Genomic DNA, 25,550 nt, shown 5'->3' on the forward strand with positions numbered 1-25,550 from the left:
TTTTCAGCCAATCTTGGATGGACCTTGACAAATTCATGTTAAGTGAAATAAGTCAGAAACAGAAGGATGAATATGGGATGATCTCACTCTCAGGCAGAAGTTGAAAAACAAGATCAGAAGAGAAACACAAGTAGAGCCTGAACTGGAATTGGTATATTGCACCAAAGTAAAAGACTCTGGGGTGGCTGGAAGGAGAGAATACAGGTCCAAGAAGGATGACAGAGAACCTAGTGGGGTTTGTATTGCTATATGGAAAACTGAGAAATGTTATTCATGTACAAACTATTGTATTTACTGTCGAATGTAAAACGTTAATTTCCCAATAAAGAAATTTTTTTTGAAATGGTGACTTCACCATTTTCAGCCGATCTTGGATGGACCTTGACAAATTCATGTTAAGTGAAATAAGTCAGAAACAGAAGGACGAATATGGGATGATATCACTCTCTGGCAGAAGTTGAAAAACAAGATCAGAAGAGAAAACACAAGTAGAACCTGAACTGGAATTGGTGTATTGCACCAAAGTAAAAGATTCTGGGGTCGGTAAGGGGCATGGGGAGAATACAGATCCAAGAAGGATGACAAAGGACCTAGTGGGGGTTGTATTGTTATATGGAAAACTAGGAAATGTTATGCATGTACAAACTATTGTATTTACTGTTGAATGTAAAATATTAATTCCCCAATGAAGAAATTAAAAAAAGAAAAAGGATGATAGAAGACCTAGTGGGGGTTGTATTGTTATATGGAAAACTGGCAATGTTATGCATGTAGAAACTATTGTATTTACTGTTGAATGTAAAACATTAATTCCCCAACAAAGAAATTAAGAAAAACCTCAACTTAATGTACTAAAGGCCTTCTCTGATTGCCCCCCTCTCTGCTACATCACTTTCCAAGTACATAAAACATTCACCTGCCAGTATGATTTCTTGTCATATTTTTATCACACTTCGATGGATATTGTGTTAACACTCTGATATTATGTGTAATTGGCCACATGTGCGCATTTCCAACTAATTGCCTGCATGGAGGTGTCATGTGCTCTGCACCCACATAGATGCTCAGTTAACATGTGTGCAATGGGTAAGGCCTGAACAGGGGGATTCAAGGGAAGCAACAGAAGTCGTCATTTTTATGCTGTTACTTGGTAAGGGGAAATCTGTGATAATACCTGGTGGTAGAAAACTGGCATTTGCAGAACTTTGACATGACCTGGAATATTTAATAAAATTCTGAAATTTGGTACTCTGAAAAAAAAAAAAAAGGAAGATTCCTTTAAATCTTGCCTTTCCCATAAGGGTATAGCCAGACATTTTGCGTGTAGAGAATCAGGAACCTCACCAGCTGTATGTGCAGAAAAGGCCCCTCCCACATAATTGGGTGTGGAAACAAAGAAAATTTCTTTTAGACAGGCACATGATTTTGGCTAAAGTTCAGCCACATATCTAGTCTAAGCTGAATTTGGGTATAGCCCTAATAATTACAGTTACTCTTTAGAAAAAGAGCCCAAGAGGTTTACCTGGAGATTTTTTCCAGATGTAAGCAGGTATGTGAGAGGTGCAGTAATGAAGATGTAAACCGGATGAGGCCATTTTGTGCCCCCATAGTCTCCTCTCCAATAACTCGGCTAGGAGATGTTCCCCAGCAATCATAAGGATGATGCAACACAGTCATCTAACAAACACCAGATGCCTGCTGAGCCTTACAATCTGTAGTGTTAAAGAGAAGGTGGGGGGGAGGGAGAGATCGGGTTTGAGTGCCTTTGCAGTTATCAATCTGTCATGAATTGTAATCAAACAGAAACAACTCTTTATTCCGTCAGTCCCAGGGACCAGTCCATCATATGCCCTGCAGACTTGCTCTGGGCATGGTTAGATCTCTCAGGAATCTGTTCTTCCACACTCCATGTCTTTCATTCTTCGATTACAGAGTGCCATCAGTCAGGACACCCCTTCCCACCCCCAGAGTTCTGTCTTTTCTTGATGAAGAGAGTAACTGGATCCATTGTGTAAGAAACAGAAGATTTTGATCAAATGCCTCTATAGTATCACCTTAATTTTCCCTTTCTCCATATGTTTACAGAATATGATTTATTTCTCACAGTGTGGTAGCAGGAAACTTTTGGGAGTTTTAAAGTTAGCCTGGATGGGGGAAATAAAGCCGTTAATCACTGCAGTGTGAACAATTAAGATGCATGATTCTTAACTAGTCACCTCCGAAGTGAAAGTCACTATAAAATATATTTTTAGAGGGAAGTTTGCAATTAGTTTGAAAATCCAAGAAATGATTTAAACCTATTTTCCCTGGTGTAACACTTATCTGCAAAGGAACGCTCTCCAAATAGCTTGTATTCTTCATTAGAGGCAACTCGGGGCTGAGTGGGAAGCTCAGTTATTCAAGCCTTTAAGCAAACTTGGATTTCAATTTGGCCAAGTACTAGCTACAAAATCCACCTTAAGTATTCTGAGTTTTAGCTGTACCATCTATATAATAAAATGAAATTAAGACTTATCTACCTCAAATCAGAGTTAATGGACCAAGTATCTGCTATTAAGGCTCTTGGTATAGAATCTTCTTAAGGTCAAAATTAAGGTGTTTTTTTTTTTTGTATGTGTGTTGCTATGAACATAGATGTACACTAATCACTTTGGGTGAGTGCATTTGTGTCCTTTGATAAAGTACAGAGTGAGAATTTCATTTAGATAAATTTAAAAAGTTCTGTGATGAGATCAAATGTATTGGGGCTTAAGATTCTCTCCTGTGCAAACAGTCTCTTGCTTTGCTTTCTAGTTATTTTTGTGTTTTATCTTGTTATAAAAATTGAAGTAATCGGGGGTTTGGCGGTAGTGCAATGGGTTAAGCGCATGTGGCGCAAAGTGAAAGGACTGGCGTAAGGATCCCAATTCAAGCCTCCAGTTCCCCACCTGCAGGGGAGTTGCTTCACAGGCGGTGAAGCAGGTCTTCAGGTGTCTTTCTCTCCCCTTCACTGTCTTCCCCATCTCTCTCCATTTCTCTCTGCCCTATCCAACAACAAATGACATCAAAAATAACAATAATAACTACAACAAGGCTACAATAACAAGGGCAACAAAAGGGGAAAAAAATGGCCTCCAGGAGCAGTGGATTCATGGTGTAGGCACTGAGCCCCAGCAATAACCCTGGAGGCAAAAAAAAAAAAAAAAAGAAAAATTGAAGTAATCACTTAGTAATTTCTAATTCCCCAGTTATTCCCTGTCCAATGTGGATGCTAAAATGGGTGAGCATCTATTTGCTGGAAGTAGCAGTAGTTGACAGGGCAGGGAAGGAAGGAAACTGCAAACTCTGGAATCAAAAGGTGGCAGTCTACCCTCAGTAATCTGACAATTTAGTGTAGTTCTGTAATCAACCTACAAATTAGAAAGATCTCATGCAGTGCTGAAGATCTGATTTGGTTTCCAAATCTCAGATCAGTATGGCCTTTTCCTTTGGTAGTTCCATAAAGGCTCTTGACTCAAATACAGTCTTTCTGGACTTTTTGGTGTTTGAACTGCCTGGTAATGCATAAACCCTAGGGTGCTTGTTAGCCTATCTCAAAGGTAGTCTTTAGTTTGACTCTGTTTTCTATGTATGCCAACATCTTCTACAGGTCATTTCATTGCTAAGATGTAGATAACAGGGGCAGAGATAAAACTCACTACATTATGTCATGTTTTGCTATCTGTCCTACACAGGTTCAAGCCCTGACATTTTACAGAAGCTGCTATGGCAATGGAGGGCAGGGTGCTCTGGTGCTGTGGTTTCTCTTTTCATCTCTGAGTGAAAACATGGCCCAGCTCAGTGAAATCGTGTGTGTGTGAAGTCCCAGTTTCACAAGATAGGGGGTGGAGAGGAGGATGGGAAAGTTGTTATAGGATTATATGTACTCTAGCTCTTGGGATGAGTGAGATGAACCTACCACAAACATCCTCCAGGTTGAGAGAGGCTCTGGTGAGCACCACTGCACAACCCAGGTTCAGCCCAGAAATAGAGACACGAACTTGGGTTATGTTAGTTGATGAGAGCAAAAAGGACAAGAGTAGCTAAAAGTCGTAAGGTTTAAAAAAAAATGATTGGATCTAACTCTATGGGGGAAAGAAAAAATGCCAAATAGCAATTTTTGAGTCATATCAATGTTTTCCAAATTAATACTAATTGAAGATTTTTTAAATTGAGGATATTAATGGTTTACAGTAAATACAGCTGTTGACACAAATATATCATTTCTCAGTTTTCTGTGCAATTGTTTTTTAATTAGGGGTATAATTTTTTTTTTTTGCCTCCAGGGTTTTCACTGGGTCTCGGTACCTGCACTACAAATCCACTGCTCCTGTGGCTATGATTATTAATATTACTATTTTGGATAGGACAAAGGTAAATTGAGGAGGGGGATGATAGGGAGAGAGAAAGACAGACAACTGCAGACTCCCATGCAGGTGGGGAGCTGGGTCTCAAACCCAGATCCTTGCTCACCTCTTTGTGTTTCGTACTATATGCACTTAACCCAGTGTGCCACCTCCCGGCTCCCTTGTAATTTGCTTCTTTTTAAAAAATATTTTTAACTTTTTTAAAATTATCTTTATTTATTGGATAGAGACAGCCAGAAATTGAGAGGGAATGGAAAGATAGAGGGAAAGAGACAGAGAGACACATGGAGCCCTACTTCACCACTCATGAAGCTTTCCCCCTGCAGGTGGGGGAAAGGGGCTCAAATCTGGGTCCTTGTGCACTGTAACATGTGCGCTCAACCAGGTGCACCACCACCTGGCCCCTAATTTTCTCACCATTAGTTTTCTCATTAAAAGTTTCAACACAATGGCTCGCTAACTTACAGAGCACGGGAATCACATGGAGGGCTTCTCAAAACACAAACTGTTAAGGTCTTACCCCAGAAATTTCTGATGTAGACAGCCTTGTGAGAGGGTATCTGACAACCTGTAGTTGCAGCAGATTTCCAGGTGATGCTGCGACTGCAAGTCTGGGGACCACACATCGATAGGCTCAGCCCTTAGATGTGCTACACAAAATCCTTGTCCCGTCAGTGCAAGGATCTCAGGGTTATGACTTCTAGCACTGGCTGCAAAACAAGTCCTCATTGCCTCACTTCTCTTCCTCTTCCCCATCCCCTAATTAATAAACTGACAAAATAAATCAAAAATAAACATTTCAGTAAATTATATTTTACCAGCAGGCTTCTGTAATATGGACTTACTTATCTGTGAGCAACTCTGAGGACATTTCCCCAAGGATCAGTCCTTCCCAAAAGAACAGCTTTCTGGTCAAATCCTTTCACCAGAAGTCTAGGCATCAGCATGGTGCTGTTGCTGCACTTTTATCCTTACAGTTGCTGTGATGAAACTCCCTAATATCTGCATATTAAGTATACAACCATGTACAAGTTGATGAAGATTTCACTGAGGTGAGGTGAAGTTTGAGTAATTCTGCAAACACTTTGCTTTTCCTCCAATTTTTGAGATCCCTATAGGCTTCTGCCAAGAGTTGACTGATGGAACCCTACTGTTGGAGCCCGAGCTTGCCAAGGCCTCATGAGAGGAAAGACCCTTTCTACAAGCAGGACACATCAGCTGGTTAAGGAGATAGACGAAAAAGGGTCGCCCTCAAGCTCCAATGGATGATCCATGTTTCTGTGTTCAAATTAAGAGAATTCTTTAAGGAGTCAGAGGAGGAAATGTTTTTATAAAGAAGTTTTATTGCATTGTTTCTGTATACAATAAACATAGGAAAAGGTTTGTTTTTTTCATGAAAATTCATGTCACTTTCCAAAAGTTTTCAATTATTTGGAGAAAAAATTATTACAAAGCTATCTAAGGCAAAAATAATATTTGATCTTCAGAACAAACAGTATAACCTCCATCATATTCTGTATTTAAAGCAAGGCATTTCAATTCAATAAAGAAGAGGATTTTGATTGTTAAGTCATTTGCATCAGTCATCTAAATGCTTCTAAGAAGTGAAATGCTTAAGCGCATAGAAATGTTCTCTAATACAACATACATTGCTGCTTCCTTCAGATCCATTCTGCATCACTGTAGTGAAGTCCTGTTCATAAACTAGCAGAAACTAGCAAGTTCTAATGGTGCAATAAGGGCAGAGTGCAGAGAGGGAAAGTCCAATGTATTTCCTATGTTAAATGGTGTAACTTCCACAGATCACATACACCTTTACCATATTGACTCAGTTCATTGCACTCCATATCCTGCAAAAAATAAATCTAGGACTTGACAGCTGACATTATTGCTCACTGATGTTCTAGCAACATATTTCTTTAACATAAGACAGAAATATACTGAAATTTGATACTACTTAAAACTCAAAAGCAATATGGAATTAAACCACATGCACCACTTCAGCTTTTTTCTTCCAGTGGGTGTTACAGTGGGTGTTGCATTCTCCTTGAAGTAGATGCTAGAAAATGTGGTAGAACAAAGAAGAATTTCCTTGAAAGAAAGACTAAGGATTAGAAAAGGTGCTTTTTTCCCATTCTCCTTCTTCTTCTTTTGAGGAAACTCTTAAGCTACACAACTAAAACAAAGGAATAATGAGAATTCAGTTTCTGGGGTGAGGAAAGAAGCCCCTTATTTATTTTTCTCGTTTTTTTCTCAACACTTTCAACTCATGTCCAGGGGTCGTGAAGTAGGTCACTGTGCAGAACAGGAGTTCTGTGAGAAGTGCTTTTTGTGTCCCCAAAAGAGACTGGAGAGAGATGAAAAAGTTCCACTTCTTCAGCTAACCCCATGTGCAACCCTTGGTCTCAGAGAAATGGCAGGGCTCCCTCTGTGAGGTCAGGAAAGGCTCCTAGGATGGTATAGGCTCTGGGCTTTCAACAATCTTCAATTTTATGTCTCATTTCTTGTGAGAGGAGTGAAGCCTGTATATTCCAGAGTATCCTCAGGACCTAAAGTGAAATATCTTGGGGGCTGAGGGAGGAACAGACCTTATCTGAAATAGTCGTAGTTGAGATTGCAACGAAAAGCTACAAGGATATCAGCACCTCACCAGAAAGTACTTACAGAGTCACAGCATATGGACATGACTATACAGACATTTTGACTTGTCCCAATGTTTCACTTTCTCCTTATTTCTTAATTTTTTATACTTATTTATTTATTTTCTCTTTTGTTGCCCTTGTTATTTTTCATTGTTGTTGTAGTTATTATTGTTGTTGTTATTGATGTCGTCATTGTTAGATAGGACAGAGAGAAATAGAGAGAGGAGGGGAAGGCAGAGAGGGGGAGAGAAAGATAGACACCTGCAGACCTGCTTCACCGCCTGTGAAGCGACTGCCCTGCAGGTGAGGAGCAGGGCGCTCAAACCGGGATCCTTATGCCGGTCCTTGCACTTTGCACCACATGTGCTTAACCTGCTGTGCTACTGCCTGACTCCCTCTTTATTTCTTTAAAATAGTCAAATGTCCCTCTTTAACTTTTATCTTGATGCTTATAAGGAAAGATGTGAGTCTTTAGACATTTTCAAAGATTAACAAAATATACATATATACATATTTTGTAAAACTATAGTTCAGGATTAGCATTCAAGGCTGCAAGCACAATATATGTCACATGTCAGTCATAACCGTATCCTCACACCTAGCTGCAGCAGTATCAGTTTGTATTGCCGCTGCTCAGCCCTGTGAAAACTTCATTGTGCACAGTGACAGCCATCCCACCAGACTAAATGTTACATGCAACCAAGCAGAGCTTCTCGGAACATAACCAGTCACACTACTACAAAGAAAAGATTCTGGCTCTTGGCCCAGCCACTTCCTACCAGACAGCTCCATCAACCTCCTCTACTTCTTTCCATATCAAGTGCCTGGGCTTCAGCCTTTAAGGCTATTAGAACCAGATTATTTTTAACTTACAAACTGATCTTAATTGCATTGTAGTTTAGCCCTGAGAGTGTTAATTATTTTATAAACATTTCAGTTCCAGCTTATATGTGAATAAGCACAGGGAGATTAAATGGCTTGAATCTCATTACACAGCAGATTACTGCCAAGGGTGGGACTAGGATCCCTGGTTGTTTCTGTTTTAATCCCTAATATTTTCTTAGAGGTCACATGAACCTCTGTGCACCCCCCCCCCCCCATTTGTTACTTGCATTATCTTGAAACCTATCACTGGCTATTTGAGTATTTAAGTACTCAACACTTCCTCCTTGGTTTTCTCTGTTTTCTTGTATTTTTTTTTTTTTTCTGCCTTGATGAAGTGCGTTGTCCCCAGTGTTGTATTTTGCACAGTGAGATCCACCAAAATGCCCTTCTAGCTACAGCTGGTATTAGGTGTGGAGGAGCAAACTTAGAAAAGGCAATGGCAGGTGTTGTTTGTGAACTCTGGACAGAATGAGGCTCAATATTTTACAGTTGTCTTACCTTCCAAGGTTTTCAGTGGGAAAAAAAATAATAAAATAGAAGCCTGTGAAGTCATGTTTACTTCTCTACTACAATACTCACAGCACCCCCTCAGATCTGGCAACAATTTAACATAAGGAAAGACTTTAGACCTTCACACCCTTTTAGTGAGAATAAATGACCTTAGCTCAAAGTTTCCACAAAGCAGAGCAGTCTCAGAAGACATCACTCCAGTGCTTATCTGAGGTGGATCTGCACCGGTCCCCAAGCCATGTGTCTCCCAGGTCTGGGCGCCCTGGACTTCCAAGATGAGGTCTACACCGTACTTCTATTTCCACAATTCCACATTTGAAGACCAAGCACCCTCTGCCTCTTAAACAAGCGGGTGAGGGGACTCTCAGAAGAAGCTATGTGCTCAAAGAAAACAATGCCAAAGGGTGTTTAAGTGGCTTGTGAAAGGAGTTCCACAAAACTATCTTCATTCATTACAGGTATAAACAGTTCTGGATCTAAGTCAATAGCAAAATACATTAATGGCAAGAGCCTCTGTTTAAGCAAAAGAAGAAAAAATATCGTAGCACAAAATTGCCTTATAGTTTTGAAAATATATATCTAAGATAGACGATTTTGATTTTTTTTTTTTAAATAAGCTGTGCATTAAGTACACTTGTGTCATCACTCTCCACGACTCTACAGCTCCATCTTGTCTGCCGGGGCTGGGCCATCCACTCCACTACCTCCTTCGGCACCACTGCTATCTGCTGGTGTGAAAGACAGGGAGGCCGAATTTATGCAGTATCTTTTGCCGGTTGGACGAGGTCCGTCATCAAAAATGTGCCCAAGGTGAGCCCCGCACTGAAAGAGAAGAATGAAGTGTAAACGAAAACGCATACAAAGCCAGCTTTGAGCAGTACTCACATTAAGCAGTTTGAATGGATGACCAGTCTTTACAGAAATGATGGAAACCATCGTGGATGATTTCTAATCTGCCTGTCAATAGCTGCAAAGATGATTTCTGGCAGGCTTTGCACCACATGCTGTGAATAAAAAAACACTAGAATTGTGCATATCAGACATCATTTAGAAGCCACTGGATTTTTTTTTTTTTTGATCTGTGAAGTCTCTCAGCCTGCTGAAAAACGACTGCAGCAATTTTATGAATTGAGTTGACCCTTGATCTCCCCTTGTAAGAAACATGGCAGACTAAGATCTCCCCCCACTGGTATTACTTTTGGCTTTGGATGGGTGGGTTTCAGATATGCAGAAGTCCACTGTAAAAGATACTGTTAAACTGGCCATGACGGAGGTGTTGTTTGCTTTCATGGGCAGTAAAACTTAACATTAGATAAGCAATAGATGTTCCTGGAACCCAGCAAAGCAATGATGAGACTCAACACATTTATGTCATGGTCACCAGAGCTGCAAGTATGGCAAATGGAAATGTCTCTAGCCCACATACTCCTTTTTCTTGGCTTCAAAACCATGCCATGCTGCTTTCTTTCTTTACCTGCAGGAACAATATTATGTAGGGAAGAGATAAGCGGTTTAGCTCAAATTCATGCTACTGACTATCCAAGCAGCCGAGGCAGAACTGGCCTAGAATCCAGACAAAGGCAGAAGAAAAGATGGCTGGTTGTGGTGGTGTTTAAGGGAAATCCAGGCTAGAGATTCTCAGAAAAGGCTGGATCATGAAATAAAGTCCTACACTCACCATTCCCATGCTAGGTATGGCTCCAGAAGACAGTAACTATGTCACATTTAGCGATCTCCCAGCCTTCATCAGCAGGGATAGGACTGAAGGGAGTGGAGATGTTAAGTGCACCACATTAGAACGGGCTATGGAAACGTCACATAAGACAGAAACAGAAGCCTGAGGCAAATGAGCTTCATTCATTTATGTTACGTATGTAGCACCTTTTACTCAGTCTGGGACTCTAGAGATACAAGTAACGTTCCCCTGGCCTCATGTAGCTTGCATGCTAGTAGGAGAACCAGACAATCCAGAATAAGGTATGGCAGGCAGAGATAAATACTGAGAGAAAAACAGAGAAAGTGCTATGAAGTGCTGGGGTCAGGGCTAACCTTTTAGGCACAGTGGTCATAGGTGTGTCTTTCCCAGGTAACTTTGAAATAAGAACCAGAAGGAAGTAAAAGAATATATATCAAGGGAAGCATTTCAAGCAAATCACACAGAGTTAGGGAAGAAGAGGCATAAAAGGCACAGGGGTAATTAATTTTTTTCTCACTGGACTGGTTTGGTATGTGAAACACTGACAAATTACAGATACAGAGAGTTGCCATTCACCGGGGAATGAGGCTAAGGTTCCAAGCGGAGATGGTAAGGGGCAAGTGATAGAGTGCTCATTATAATGGCAAGACCTAGAAGCTCAGTTTCCCCACTGAAAGTGCTAAGTTCAGTTCTCAAGGGGTCTCCAATTATCAATAAATGGCACATTTAGCAACTTTGACTGCATAACACTTCCATGTTAAAAGTGCATTCTTATTGTACTGCCGACATACTGTATCAGCTTATTAAAGAATTGAAAATGACAGATGACAGAGGACCTAGTGGGGGTTGTATTGTTCTGTGGAAAACTGAGAAATTTTATGCATGCACAAACTACTGATTTACTGTCAAATGTAAAACATTAATCCCCCAATAAAGGAAAAAAAATTTTAAAAAGAATTGAAAATGAACCCTGAACTGACTTTATCTATTGCCTGGAAAATATGAAACAGGCCTTGAAAGAAATATATTGCATTATTTTATCACATTCTAGGCAGGTTTAGGTAATATTAAGGTTGACAGGTCAGACTTTTTCTTCTTTTCTTTTCTTTTCTTTTTTTTTTTTTAAGATTTTATTTATTTATGAGAAAGACAGGAGGAGAGAGAAAGAACCAAACATCACTCTGGTACATGTGCTACCAGGGATCAAACTTGGGACCTCATGCTTGAGAGTCCAAAGCTTTATTATTGCGCCACCTCCCAGACCACTTTTCCAGTCATTGAGGCCAAATTTTCTGGCATCAGCAGCTAAGATGCACCAGTAAAACTACATATGCTTACCCAATGGGCATCAAAGAACATATATTTCTGCCTGCCAAAACAGTTAACGTGTAAGCCAACAGAAAGAAGAGCTTTGGTGACCAGTATGTGTGTGTAAAATTATCGATCTTACATGCTGTTCCAGCACTTTGATTACTTGGCATCTGAGAGGTGAAGTTTTTTACATAAAAGCCTCAGATATGTTTTACAGAATGGGGGGGGGGGTGTTTGTCTGAATGAGTGAGTGAATGAATGAATGAGTGAATGTACATATTTGGGGGGAGAAAACTAAATGATTATGCCTTTATTAGTCCCCTCTTGAGTGTATTTAGAAAGAAGTTCTATTTACTTTACTCTAAAATGAAAAGTAGGGAGAGGGGAGATTATAGTCAAGAAAAAAGGCAACAAAAAAAATTTGCAAAGAACTATATGTGTTGGGGATGGGGGTAGGACATTTCTCAGAAGATGAGTTAAGTCCTATAAAATCAAGAGTGATGGTTTCATCATTGTTGCCCCAAGGTGTTCCCAAAGACTCATGCAGGCTCAGGTAACTGAGAGAGACACACTTCAACATATAGCAAGGTGTCCTGTAATAGATGTGCCAGTCAACACACACACACACACACACACACACACACACACACACACACACACACCATTGCCTGCAAAACTTCGAGGTCACCTGTCTATGGGATGTCTCAGGACAATGGCACTGGTGCTTCCTTCCAGGTATACCAGTCTCCTATCAAAGGCTCTTAAAATGAAAAGTTCACAAGCCCATAAGGCTCCTCCCCTGAGGGAAAGGCACATGGAGCCCATTCTTTCCAGCTTCTCCCCTGATCAGAGACCGGGATGATGAATGCAAGTTGTCAGTGATGCATTGTTTTTTTAGCTGCCTGTGAGTTTTGCCTCCCTAGCCCCAGCCAACTGACAATGTGCTGGGCTCTCTCAGGACACTTGGTTGTAACTGAAACAAACTGGTTGCCCAATAAAGAAATCTCTGCCCAATAAATTAATCTGCTGTTAATGATTTATTTCAGAGCAGAATCTCTGGTGTGATTTTTGAAAGTTACTTTAAAATGGTCATTGATTTATTTTACATCTAAAAATGCAAGCAATAACTGATTTTTTTTTGCTATCATTCTGAAGAAACATGAGATGATTGTTTAAAAACAAGCCTTTTTTTTTTTTTTTTTGCTACCTGAGTTATGCCCCAGACTCAGTGCTGCATGTCTCCACTGCTCCCAGTGGCTATTTCCCTCTTTTCCACTCCCTCCCTCCTCGCCTTCCTTTGTCTCTCTTTCTTTCTTTCATTCTTTTTTCAGATGGGAGATAAGAGGCAGTGAGAGAGGCTGGGAGAGAGAAGAGATGCTGCAGCAATGCACTGCTGCTCATGAAATTCCCAACCCCTGCAGGGACTCCCACGTGATGGCCCACAACTCAAACTCAGATCCTTTTGCATGGTAACATGTGCACTCTACTGGTTGAGCCACCTGCTGGCCCTCCCACAACTTTTTTCTTTTTAAATCACCTCAGCCTTCTGCTCAGGCAACTTGGCAAGTAAAGAACCTGCAGAGAATCGAGAGAAAAGAACACCCACTAAATGTGAGCATCAACTTGAACATACTTCTTCAAAAACCTGGCTGTAATTCTCAATCATGTACATAAGAAACACAAATTGTGCAGTCAACACGGTTACATATTTCTGCACTGACATATTTACAACTGTTCTGGGGGGGTCTCCCAGTTATTCCTAGAATGTCTTGGACTTTATTATTGTCACTTTCTCTTAAATGTTAGATCTACAGGATCTATAAGATGAAGCAGTTTCAAAGTGAGGCTTCTACACTTGGGCACATGGGTCAGGATGGAAAGGAGAAAAGAGTTTTGAGAACTAAAGCAATTTACTTTGCTAGTAGTATCCTGCGTCTCCCACCATTATTGAAGACACTTGTGTGTAAGTGGTACCCTTTTCCTCTATGCTTGTGATATTAATCTTTTTCCAAGGAAATTACTGTGAAGTCACCAGTCTAGCATTATGATTTTACTGAAAGATCAAGAAAAAGAGAGATGGGGTGTGAGGCATATTATAGCACATGAACATCTTTAATCATGAGCAATATATACGTTGTCATCTGTAAAAGATTAATAAAGTCTGGAGTTTTACCAAAAACTCTCCAACTTTTGAAAAATACTCTGTATTGCTAAGTGTTTACCCTTCTGTTGATTTAGCTGAATTAGAACAAATTAATAATGATCTAAAACAAACTTAAGGACTTCCATCATAAACAGAAGCAGTAATAGCAACAGTCATTGATAAGACCCAACTTGGGTAAACTCAGGGTAAACCATTATATGTGGTTTCCTAGAAAATCACTAGAAAACGTTATAAATGTATTTGTCTTCTATTTGCAGCAGATGTTGACTTTTGATATAAAGAAGGAAGAACTCTCCAAGTATTTTGAAGAGGGAATTAGTTTGTTGAATTCCAATTTAAAATCACATAAATCTTACAGCTTTGCACCCAATTTAAGTTCCTGACTGTTAAACTTTTTGCTTAACAGATAGGTTTGAGCAATTAAGAAAAAAAAAAAATTACCCATAGTATTCAGTCAAACGGGAAAAAAGAAATGTATTTGATTACTAAGTAAAAACATAAATTACAGCAAGATAAATAATCGATGAAAATTGCTAGACTATTGCTACAGGCAGGAGAAGAACTCTTTATCTATGAATGTAGGCAAATTTAAGACCCTTTTTGAAAAAGGTAACTGGAATATTATTCTTCACGTCAATAGTAAGAAAGGCCAAACTATCAAATACTTAGAGTAAAACATTGGTGGAACACTTTCCCACCTAAACCTCAAGGACATCTTTGATGATACAAACTCAGTTGCAAGTAAGACTAAAGCAGAAACAAACCAATGGGACTACATCAAATTGAAAAGCTTCTGCACATCCAAAGAAACTATTAAACAAACAAAGAGACCCTTCACAGAATGGGAGAAGATCTTCACATGCCATACATCAGACAAGAAACTAATCACCAAAATATATAAAGAGGTCAGCAAACTTAGCAACAAAAAAGCAAATGACCCCATCCAAAAATGGGCAGAGGATATAAACAAAACGTTCACCTCAGAGGAGATCCAAAAGGCTAACAAACACATGAAAAACTGCTCTAGGTCATTGATTGTCAGAGAAATGCAAATTAAGACAACACTAGGATACCACCTCACTCCTGTAAGAATGGCATACATCAAAAAGGACAGCAGCAACAAATGCTGGAGAGGCTGTGGGGACAGAGGAACCCTTCTGCACTGCTGGTGGGAATGTAAATTGGTACAGCCTCTGTGGAAAGCAGTCTGGAGAACTCTCACAAGGCTATACATGGACCTTCCATATGACCCAGTAATTCCTCTCCTGGGATTATACCCCAAGGACTCCATAACACCCAACCAAAAAGAGGTATGCACTCCTATGTTCATAGCAGCACAATTCATAATAGCTAAAACCTGGAAGCAACCCAGGTGCCCAACAACAGATGAGTGGCTGAGAAAGCTGTGGTATATATGCACAATGGAATACTATGCAGCTATCAAGAACAATGAACCCACCTTCGCTGACCCATCTTGGATGGAGCTAGAAGGAATTATGTTAAGTGAGCTAAGTCAGAAAGATAAAGATGAGTATGGGATGATCCCACTCATCAACAGAAGTTGAGTAAGAAGATCTGAAAGGGAAACTAAAAGCAGGACCTGACCAAATTGTAAGTAGGGTACCAAAATAAAAACCCTGTGGTGAGGGGTAGACATGCAGCTTCCTGGGCCAGTGGGGGGTGGGAGTGGGTGGGAGGAATGGGTGGTGTCTTTTGGTGGTGGGAATGGTGTTTATGTACACTCCTAGCAAAATGTAGTTATATAAATCACTAGTTAATTAATATGAGAGGGGGAAAATTAATTGTATGTCTCGAAGTTTTTTAAAACACAGACTGAATCTTTTAAATATATAAGCTATGTATTTGATATGCGGACTCTCTCAAAATCCTAGACCAAGTAGATCAGAAGCAACCAATAGCACAGCTATATACAAGATACTGGGTACTGTACAGCAAACCCTAACAAAAGGACTTTTCAAAGTTAACCCAATTACCAAATAATGTGATGATAACATTAACTATCGATTGTCTTTTTGAACCCTAAGACAGCAGGAACCTCACATCTCCACTATAGAGCCTCTACTTCCCCCAGTCCTGGAACCATTGGATAGGGCCCACTTTCCCATATGCCTCTCCCAATCCATATCAAATAATATTGCATCTGCTGATCACAACCTAACCAACACGATTGCCACCTCAACATGCTTCACTTCGGACTGTGTCCAGAGACTTCACGTGTGGAATGACAACCCTTCAGCTTCATTACTCGGGTGAGACCTTTCCTTTCATAGTATACTCTAATTCCATCCCAGGTGGTTCACTTTCTAACAAAGTCCCAAAACCTAGATATACACCATTTTCTATGAGAGAGCGCATATGTTCACACGTATCCATAAACTACTGCAAAATATATACCTGAAAGCAGAAGTACACTAGAGTTTGCAGTGAGTAGCCCCCTAACACTTCCTCTCCACTATTCCAAGCTTTGGGTCCATGATTGCTCAACAATTTGTTTGGCTTTGTATGTTAACTCTCTTTTCAGTCACCAGGTTCCAGATGTCATCAGGATGCCGGCCAGGCTTCCCTGGACTGAAGACCCCACCAATGTGCCCTGGAGCTCAGCTTCCCCAGAGACCCACCTTACTAGGGAAAGAGAGAGGCGGACTGGGAGTATGGACCGAACAGTCAACGCCCATGTTTAGCGGGGAAGCAATTACAGAAGCCAGACCTTCCACCTTCCACAACCCACAAAGACCCTGGGTCCATGCTCCCAGAGGGATAGAGAATGGGAAAGCTATCAGGGGAGGGGATGGGATATGGAGATTGGGTGGTGGGAATTGTGTGGAGTTGCACCCCTCCTACCCTATAGTTTTGTTAATTTATCCTTTCTTAGATTAAAAAAAAAAAAAGCTTCTGCACAGCCAAAGAAACTATCACACAAACAAAGAGACCCCTCACAGAATGGGAGAAGATCTTCACATGCCATACATCAGACAAGAGATTAATAACCAAAATATACAAAGAGCTCAGCAAACTTAGCAACAAAAAAGCAAATGACCCCATCCAAAAATGGACAGAGGATATAAACAAAACATTCACTACAGAAGAGATCCAAAAGACTAACAGACACATGAAAAAATTGCTCCAGGTCGCTGATTTTCAGAGAAATGCAAATAAAGACAACATTGAGATACCACCTCACCCCTGTGAGAATGGTATACATCAAAAAGGACAGCAGCAACAAATGCTGGAGAGGCTGTGGGGACAGAGGAACCGTTCTGCACTGCTGGTGGGAATGTAAATTGGTACAGCCTCTGTGGAAAGCAGTCTGGAGAACTCTCACAAGGCTATACATGGACCTTCCATATGACCCAGTAATTCCTCTCCTGGGGATATACCCCAAGGACTCCATAACACCCAACCAAAAAGAAATGTGTACACCTATGTTCATAGCAGCACAATTCATATTAGCTAAAACCTGGAAGCAACCCAGATGCCCAACAACAGATGAGTGGCTGAGAAAGCTGTGATATATATACACAATGGAATATTATGCAGCTATTAAGAACAATGAGCCCACCTTCGCTGACCCATCTTGGATGGAGCTAGAAGGAATTATGTTAAGTGAGCTAAGTCAGAAAGATAAAGATGAGTAGGAGATGATCCCACTCATAAACAGAAGTTGAGAAAGAATAACAGAAAGGAAAACTCAAAGCAGGATTTGACTAAATTTGGAGTAGGGCACCAAAGTAAAAACCCTGAGTTGAGGGTGAGGGTGGATGTCCAGCTTCATGGGGCATGGGGGAATGGAATGGGACACAGTCTTTTGGTGGTGGGAATGGTTGTTTATGTGCACTCCTATTAATTTGTAGTCATATAAATCACTATTTAATTAATATGAGAAGGAAAAATTGATTGAATGGCTCAAACTTTTTAAAGCACAGACTGAGTCTTTTTAATACATAGGCTAAGTCTTTGATATGTTGACTCTCTTAAAAGCTTAGACCAGGGAGAACAGAAGCAACCAGTGGCACAGCTATATACAAATAATGTCAAAGGACATAAATTATGGTGATGTTGTGTATGACACAGAAAATCCTAACAAAGGGATATTTCAAAGTTAACCCAATTGCCAAATAATATGATTATTTGAATAACTATCTATTGTCTTCTTAAACCCTAAGACAGCAGGAACCTCCCACTTCCTCTATAGAGCCTGTATTTCTCCCAGTCCTGGAACCTCTAGGGTGGGGCTCACTTTCCTGCATGCTTCTCTCAAGTCATACCAAATGGTACTGCATCCACCAATCCCAACCTAATCAATGCAATGAATATTACCTCAGCATGCTTCACTTCAGACTGTGTCCAGAGACGTCAAGCATGGAATGTCAACCCTTCACCCTCATTACTCAGGTGAGATTTTAACAATAACTCTTTAGTCATTAGGCCACCATCAGCTGGGGCCCTAGTAGGGGAGTCCTGAGATTCCCAAAAAGATATGATGGGCCTAGACCTCGAATAAATCCCTCTCTCTATTGTTACCGGTCATCTCTATCAGGAACAACAAAATAGACTCCTTTGTGGGCCCCCATAGAGCCTTGCCCTCAGCCTAGATCAACAATGGTAGAGAATGTTCCATCCTCCCTTCAGAGGATGGACAACATACTCTGCTACACCTGAAGAAGATGGGTCGATATTGGGATAGAATGGAATGTTCCCACTCATGACCACAGAATGTGAGCTCAGATCTACAGGGATGCAGAGGTCACATAGGCTCCTAAGCTGAATACGGGCCCCAGATCACATCAAATCAATGGGATTTACAGTCAACAATATTATACACCTTTCCCGTATTAGGGAGCTACTCTCTTCCCTGATCTAGCTTTCTGGTCCTTTTTCCAGCCATGACATCATTCTCCAGACAATAACTTGGATCCACTGGCATATCAGATTTCAGGCTCAGGACCAAAAAGAAAAAGGGGGGAAATAAAACTAGTATAGCCACAGGCCCTTTGGAATTTAAAATATGCCTACTAGCTATCTACAAAATGGAGGATCCCCAACTCTTCATCTGCACTATTCCAAACCTTAGGTCCATGATTGGTCAACAATTTGTTTGGCTTTGTATGTTAACCCTCTTGTCAACCACCAGGTTCCAGATGCTAGCATGATGCAGACAAGACTTCCCTGGACAGACAACTCCACCAATGTGTCCTGGAGCTCTGCTTCCCCAGAACCCTTCCCCACTAGGGAAAGAGAGAGAGACAGGCTAGGAGTATGGATCGACCTATCAATGCCCATGTTCCACAGGGAAGCAATTACAGATGCCAGACCTTCAAACTTCTGCATCCCACAATGTCCTTGGGTCCATACTCCCAGAGGGTTAAGGAATAAGAAAGCTATCAGGGGAGGGGATGGGATATGGAGATCTGGTAGTGGGAATTGGGTGGAGTTGTACCCTTCTTATCCTATGGTTTAGTCAATGTTTCCTTTTTATAAATAAAAAATTTAAAAAAAAGAAATGAAAAAAGAATAATTCAATAAAAAATCAAAATGTGATAGGACAGCCTTCTTTATTCCCCCCAAGCATCCATCACAATGAAGACCGAAGAATCTCCACCTTTGCTTGTTTTCTGTGCAGGCCAGTGTATTTGGCTTCTTACACAGAGGTGTTTTTTTTTTTTAGACTGATCTGCCTGAACTATATCTGAATACATATAAAAAGTGATGATAATGATGGATTATTATTAGCATAATTGAATTCAAGTAAAATATAGTTTTACCTAAGGACTTACTGGACATGTGGAAAATTACCATGTAGTATAAAAAGGTAACTGGGTATGGCCCTTAAAATGTTTAAATTCCTACATAAATATAAGCCATGGTTTACTGCATGGTTAATAATTCAAGCACTATCCTCATTATAAACAGAGAAAATAAATGTAGATAATAAAACTGGAGAAAAAAAAGACTTTGGGGTGGGTGGGAGGCAGAGTACAGGTCCTGGAAAAGGATGACAGAGGACCTAGTGGGGGTTGTATTGTTATGTGGAAAACTAAGAAATATTATGCATGTACAAACTATTGTATTCATTGTCAAATGCAAAACATTAATCCTCCAATAAAGGAAAATAAATAAATAAAGGAATATATACAGCAACTTAAAAAAAGAGAGAGAAAAGGGGGAGGCAAATTAATTTTATGTACAAAAGCCACATTTAGTGATAATAGGAGAAAAAAAATTGGTCAACTAGCCAAGAAAGCAAGCAAACTGAGTTTACTGGTTTTGTCCAGGGAACACAGTTCATCTGCAGACAGTGACAATAAAAGGATCTGTCTTCTTGCCAACCTGCATGTTAGCTGTTGGGCATAGGACAAAATTATTGAAGTCATGGACCCCTTGGAATATACCTAAAATAGACCTGCTGGCTTTTTCCAAAATGGAGACCCCAATCTCATCTGCTATATTCTTACCTTTAGGTTCCTGATTATTAAACAATTTATTCTTCTTTATATCTTAATGCTTTTCAGTTACCAAGAAGCAGATGCTACCATGACACCAACCTGACTTCCCTGGGCAGATGACCTCAGCAATATGTCCTGGAACCCCACCTCTCCAGAGTCCTGCCCCACTAGTGAAAGATAGAAAATGGCTGGGAGTGTGGGTCTACCTGTCAACACCCATGTCTAGCGGTAAAGCAATTACAGAAACCAGACCTCCCACTTTCTGCACCCCATAACAATCCTGGGTCCATGATCCCAGAGGGATAAGAGTAGGAAAACTTCCAATGGAGGGGATGGGATACGGAACTCTGGTGGTGGGAATTGTGTGGAACTGTACCCCTCTTATCCTACAGTCTTGTCGATAATTTTTAAATTAATTTAAAAAGAAAAAAGGAAAAAAGAAAGGATCTGTCATCATGCTTATACTCCATTTTCACCACAAGGAAATAAGTGCTCAAAGAAAACATCCAATTAAGAATGTCTAGGAGACACTAAAAGCATCTAGTATATTCTTTACAGTACAAACTACATTAATTAGCCTAACACAAGTTGTGTGAATTCAAAATACAGGAACTTTAGATTCTAAAGAGAAAAAAAAAAATTCCCATATTGCCACCATCAGAAGGGGGGAAAAAACAGAAGGGAAAAACTGAGAGTAAGCTGAAAGAATATATGGCAAAAAAGAAGATAAACTGATAATGATAATGATAATAATAATAATAATAAGACTTTTAAAATGAGAAGTTAGGTTAAAAATATGTAGAACACAGGACTTGCATATATGAAGTCCAAAATTCAATCCCCAGTGATATGGATGCCAGAGTAACATTTTCATTCTCTCATCCTCCCTATGCCATTAAATAAATTACTACACAAATCTTATTAAAATGAGAAAATAGGAAATAAAACATTTTTTATATGAAACCACTAATTTTTTTATGAAAAGATGACAGTGGAAAAAAGAAAGCTAGATAAAACATAAAACAAAAGGGAAATGAATATGTAAATACATGCGAAACACACAACAGGGGCCTGGTGGTGGCACACCAGTATACTGGATACATTATCACATGCAAGGACCCAGGTTCAAACCCCAGTCCATACCTACGGGGGGGGGGGGGGGAGCTTCACAAGAGCAAAGAAGCAGAGCCACAGGTACTTCTCTTTCACTTTCCCTCTATCTCTTCCTTCCCTCTCTATCAACAAAAGAAAAAATAATTAATTGAAAAGAAAAAGGCAAAACAATTGGAATGAGAGCTACCTACCACACTTGAACCTAAGAGCTACTACTGTACTTGTTTGAAGCCTTTCCTCACTCTGTAGATGTGGGGAAGAATTCACTAAAGGTCACCACCCTTTAGGTGTGGTACATGATTATTTTCTATGTGGAATTTATTCACAAAATGCATATTTTTACGAATCTTTTTTTTGTAAGTCTTCATGAATAATTTATTCCATCTCTCCTCTACCTCCCCCTTCCCTCTCATTTTCTCTGTGTCTCTAAAAGAAAATTAAAAAAATAGGGGCAGGGGTAGATAATGGCATAATGGTTATGCAAACAGACTGTCATGCCTGAGGCTTCGAAGTCCCAGGTTCAACCCCCCACCCCCTGTACTACCATAAACCTGAGCTGAGCAGTGCTTTGATAAAAATAAATAAAAGAACAAAAGTTACTATATTATGCCTCACCTTTTCTGTGCCTTTTAAAAAATGTCTTTATTGGGCAATTAATGGTTTACAGTCAACAGTAAAATACAGTCATTTGTACATGTGTAACATTTCTCAGTTTTCCACATAATAATTCAACTTCCACTAGGTCTTCGTAACCTATCCTGTTCCAGGACTCCCCCCTCCCCTGAGTCTTTTACTTTGGTGCGATACTTCAATCTGTGCCTTTTAAAATTAGAACTGTGGATCGTGAGTGAAAATTATTAATGTTAAAATAAGAAAGAAAACAGCCAACTGTTAGCTTTGAAAGAGGTTTAATAAATACTTTGGGGGGGAGCTAGGCTGTGGAGCACCTAGTTAAGTGCATGTTACCATGCACAAGGGTCCGGGTTCAAGTCCCCCCCCCTTATATAGGGAGAAAGTTTCACAAGTGGGGAAGCAGTGTTCCAGGTGTCTCTCTCTCTCTTAGTCTTTCCTCTTAACGTCTCTCTGTCCTATCAAATTAAATAAACTTTTAACAGGAAAGAAAGGAATACTATGGTGGGGGGAGGAGTACTAAGTACTTCAGCTACAAGTATTATGCACTATCATTACTTTTTTGTCAAATATTTTTAATTTTTATTTATTGTCACCAGGGTTATTACTGGGGCTTGTTGTTAGCACTGTGAATCTACTGCTCCTGGCAGCCTTTATTTTTTTCTTTCTTTCTTTCTTTCTAATTTTTATTAGATAGGATAGAGAGAAATTGAGAGGGAGTGGGGAGAGACAGGAAGAGAAAGACAGACAGACACCTGCAGACCTGCTTCATTTTTCATGAAGCAGGCCCTCTGCAGGTGGGGGGCTGGGAGAAGGAGGGCAGGGAAGGGAGAACTTGAACCCGAGTCTTTGCACTTGGTAATATGTGTGCTTAACCAGGTGTGCCATGGCCCAGACCCCTCTAATATTCCTGCTTTCCAGGTAGGCAAACTCAATTTGTTTTCATGGATGTTATAAAAGTATCAACTGAAATTCAATTAATTGCATTCAAAACTGAATGAAATTTAACTCCTCAGGGATCATGGCATTTTATTTTATTTTATTTTGCTTCCCCCCCCTTATTTGAATGTGACTGTATTTTCTATTCATTCATATGTCTACCACAAAGATGTCTGGATGCAAGTCTCAGTTCTGTCACTGAGCTATGTCAATCTAAACATTTAATCGTGCTTCTTGCACCTCAGTTCCCTCAACTATAACATGAGAGGGAATGACTTCCTACCTCATAAGATTCATGTTAGCATTAACTAGGAAGACATTTTGAAATTGAGGATGCTCAGATCATGCCTAGAAAGAACAACTGAAGTTTCCAGGGGTGAGACAAGCTCCACAGTGTTCTACTACATTCCTCAGTTACTTATATATGAGAAAGGAAAGTGATCTGAAAATGTGACATGGAGGGATTGTGGTGGTGGCACACTGGGTTAAGCACACATGGAGCGAAGTGCAAGGATCCACGCAAGGATCCTGGTTTGAGTCCCCCAGCTCCCCACCTGCGGAGGGTCACCACACAAGCAGGGAAGCAGGTCTGCAAGTGCCTGTTTTTCTCTCCACCTTTCTGTTTTTCCCCTCCCCTCTCAATTTCTCTCTGTCCTATCAAAAAAAAAAAGAGAGAAAATGGCCACAGGAGCAGCGGATTCGTAGTGCAGGCACTGAGCCCCAGCAATAACCCTGATAGCAAAAAAAAAAAAAAAAAAAAAAAAAAAAAAAAAACCCATAGATGATAAGATACAAAGTCTTTTTAAAGAAGAGAGTAGTCCTCAAACTTGAAAGATGGTAAACTTGTCAGCCTTGGTTTCAAGAAAATGAAAACAGAAATCTATCAGGTGGCTATTAGGTTCAAACCAATCTCCCTCCCTCCTTGGTAGTAAATATGCCACCTACTTCCTAAAACTCTCCTGCCTAATGAAAGGGCTAGAGGGCAGGCTGAGGAATGCTGAGGGAGGGCCACATGACAGTCACTTTGCAATTACAGTTGCCTGACTGTGTCCCCTTTACCTCAGCTGTGTGCCACAGATGCCCCCCTACAAAATATTCGGTAGTGTTGGTGAATGGCAGTGCCAGGATACTCACACTTTACACTATACTTATCTAAAGCGCAGCAGAACTGCACTTCCTCTGCAGACTAGAGTGTTGTTGCTCCTATTATGTCTACAAGGAAGTTCTGGCTCTATCTCTGGATTCTGAAGCACAAAATACCTACAATCTGAAGCCTCTGAATTAAAACGGCAAGTTAACTATTTTTACCTCCTCTCAAGAGGCCCATTCCCCCACACACACACCCCCAGTGCCGGTCCCTGTTCAGATGCCAGATGCCGGGCCGTGCTAGCTTTGCCGGAGGGAGACAAGACGACAAGGGACTCATGGCTGAGCTGGGATGCGGTGCAATGCCATGCCATGCTGGCTTTATTCATCTGCATTTATTTATACTCTCCAGGGAGGAAGTGGTAGGGTATAAAACAGGATGTGATGAAGAGAGGGTGGAGCGAAACGACAGTGCAAACTAGTGGTGGAAAACAGGGTGTGACTAGGAGAGGAGGCAGAGTGGAAAAAGAGCTCAAACCAATGGTGATTAAAATAATTAAAACAATGATTATGTAAATAGACCACAGCGTTAAGTAATACAAGCGAACCTAATGTGATGATCAAAACAGAAGGTCTTATAAGCAGAATGAGAAGCATACCAACACCCCAAGCCAGCACTAAGTTGGTTTGAGTAGAATGGACAGTACGAATAGAACATCTTGGGGAGAAAGCTAGGCCTATATCTTAGGAGGAGAGAGGAAGGAAAGGCTTTATCATGTACTCCCCTACCTCCCTCTCCAGCCCATACAGAAAGTTGTTTTGTGAATCTCTGTTAACTATGTCTAGGTTGTTAGAGGAATGATGACAGAACAGTAGGTCTATAAAACTGCACTGAGAGAGGGACTATGTAAACATCAGGCCACATAATGAACTATTCTTATGCCCCAATGGGCCACTGTGAACCAGCTGCTGTGAACCAGTTGCAGACAGATTTTCCTACCAATGACTTCATTTGTATTGAAGTTGCTGGTTACATTTATTAGACTTAGTAAATACCTAGAGACTGAAATGGCATTCAGACTTTCTGTAGTCTTCCTTATGCTTATCTGTGCCTTCTGTGATTGGTCAATTGGTTATAACTGTATTTAACACAGCCAGGAGTCTCAAAAGTGTTGGTAGGTGGGTAACTGACCTGTGAGCAGCTTGTCTCCACTCTGTGCATCCCATAGGAAAAGTCATCTGTGAATGTGATGGCATCAGAACTGATCACATCATGGAACGAAGGCCAACCTGGAGGCACAAAACCAAAGACAAAGAAAGTTACACAGTCTTGGATTAGGAGGCAGTTCTGAAGAAATACTAAGCACAACAGAAACAATAAATACAAAGCATGCTTAACTTTTTGAACCTGAAGGGGAAAACAGTCAAAAGCTGAAGTATAATAAAGTATATTTTCTTTTGCCTCCAGGGTTATCGATGGGGTTCATGCTGACACTACGATCTACTGCTCCTGGTGGCCATTTTTTTTTTCTTCATTTTATTGAACAGAAGAGAGAAATTGGGAGAAGGCAGGGAGATGGAGAGAGGAAAAGATAGACGCATGCAGACCTGCTTCACCACTTGTGAGGTGTCCTCCCTGCAGGGGAGGAGCTGGGGGCTGAACTGGGATCCTTGCTCCGGTCCTTGAGCTTCGTACTATATATGCTTAACCCGGCACACCACTGC

At 40.5% G+C, this 25,550-nt stretch overlaps 1 protein-coding gene across 3 annotated transcripts in view; it reads right to left on the reverse strand.

Annotated features, from left to right (window-relative positions):
- Positions 1–5,708: 5,708 nt before the first annotated feature.
- The window catches only part of MSRB3 (methionine sulfoxide reductase B3), a 187,869-nt gene continuing 168,027 nt past the window's right edge, over positions 5,709–25,550 (reverse strand). For all 3 annotated transcript variants that reach the window (XM_007516857.3, XM_060194988.1, XM_060194989.1), the window contains 2 exons: positions 25,018–25,115; positions 5,709–9,244 (listed from right to left, as the gene is read on the reverse strand). In XM_007516857.3, the coding sequence (XP_007516919.1) occupies positions 9,080–9,244; positions 25,018–25,115 (263 nt within the window). In that variant the 3' untranslated portion in view covers positions 5,709–9,079. The remainder of the gene's footprint in view (positions 9,245–25,017; positions 25,116–25,550) is intronic.

Source organism: Erinaceus europaeus, chromosome 7, assembly GCF_950295315.1.
Source record: "Erinaceus europaeus chromosome 7, mEriEur2.1, whole genome shotgun sequence".
NCBI classification, from domain to species: domain Eukaryota; kingdom Metazoa; phylum Chordata; class Mammalia; order Eulipotyphla; family Erinaceidae; genus Erinaceus; species Erinaceus europaeus.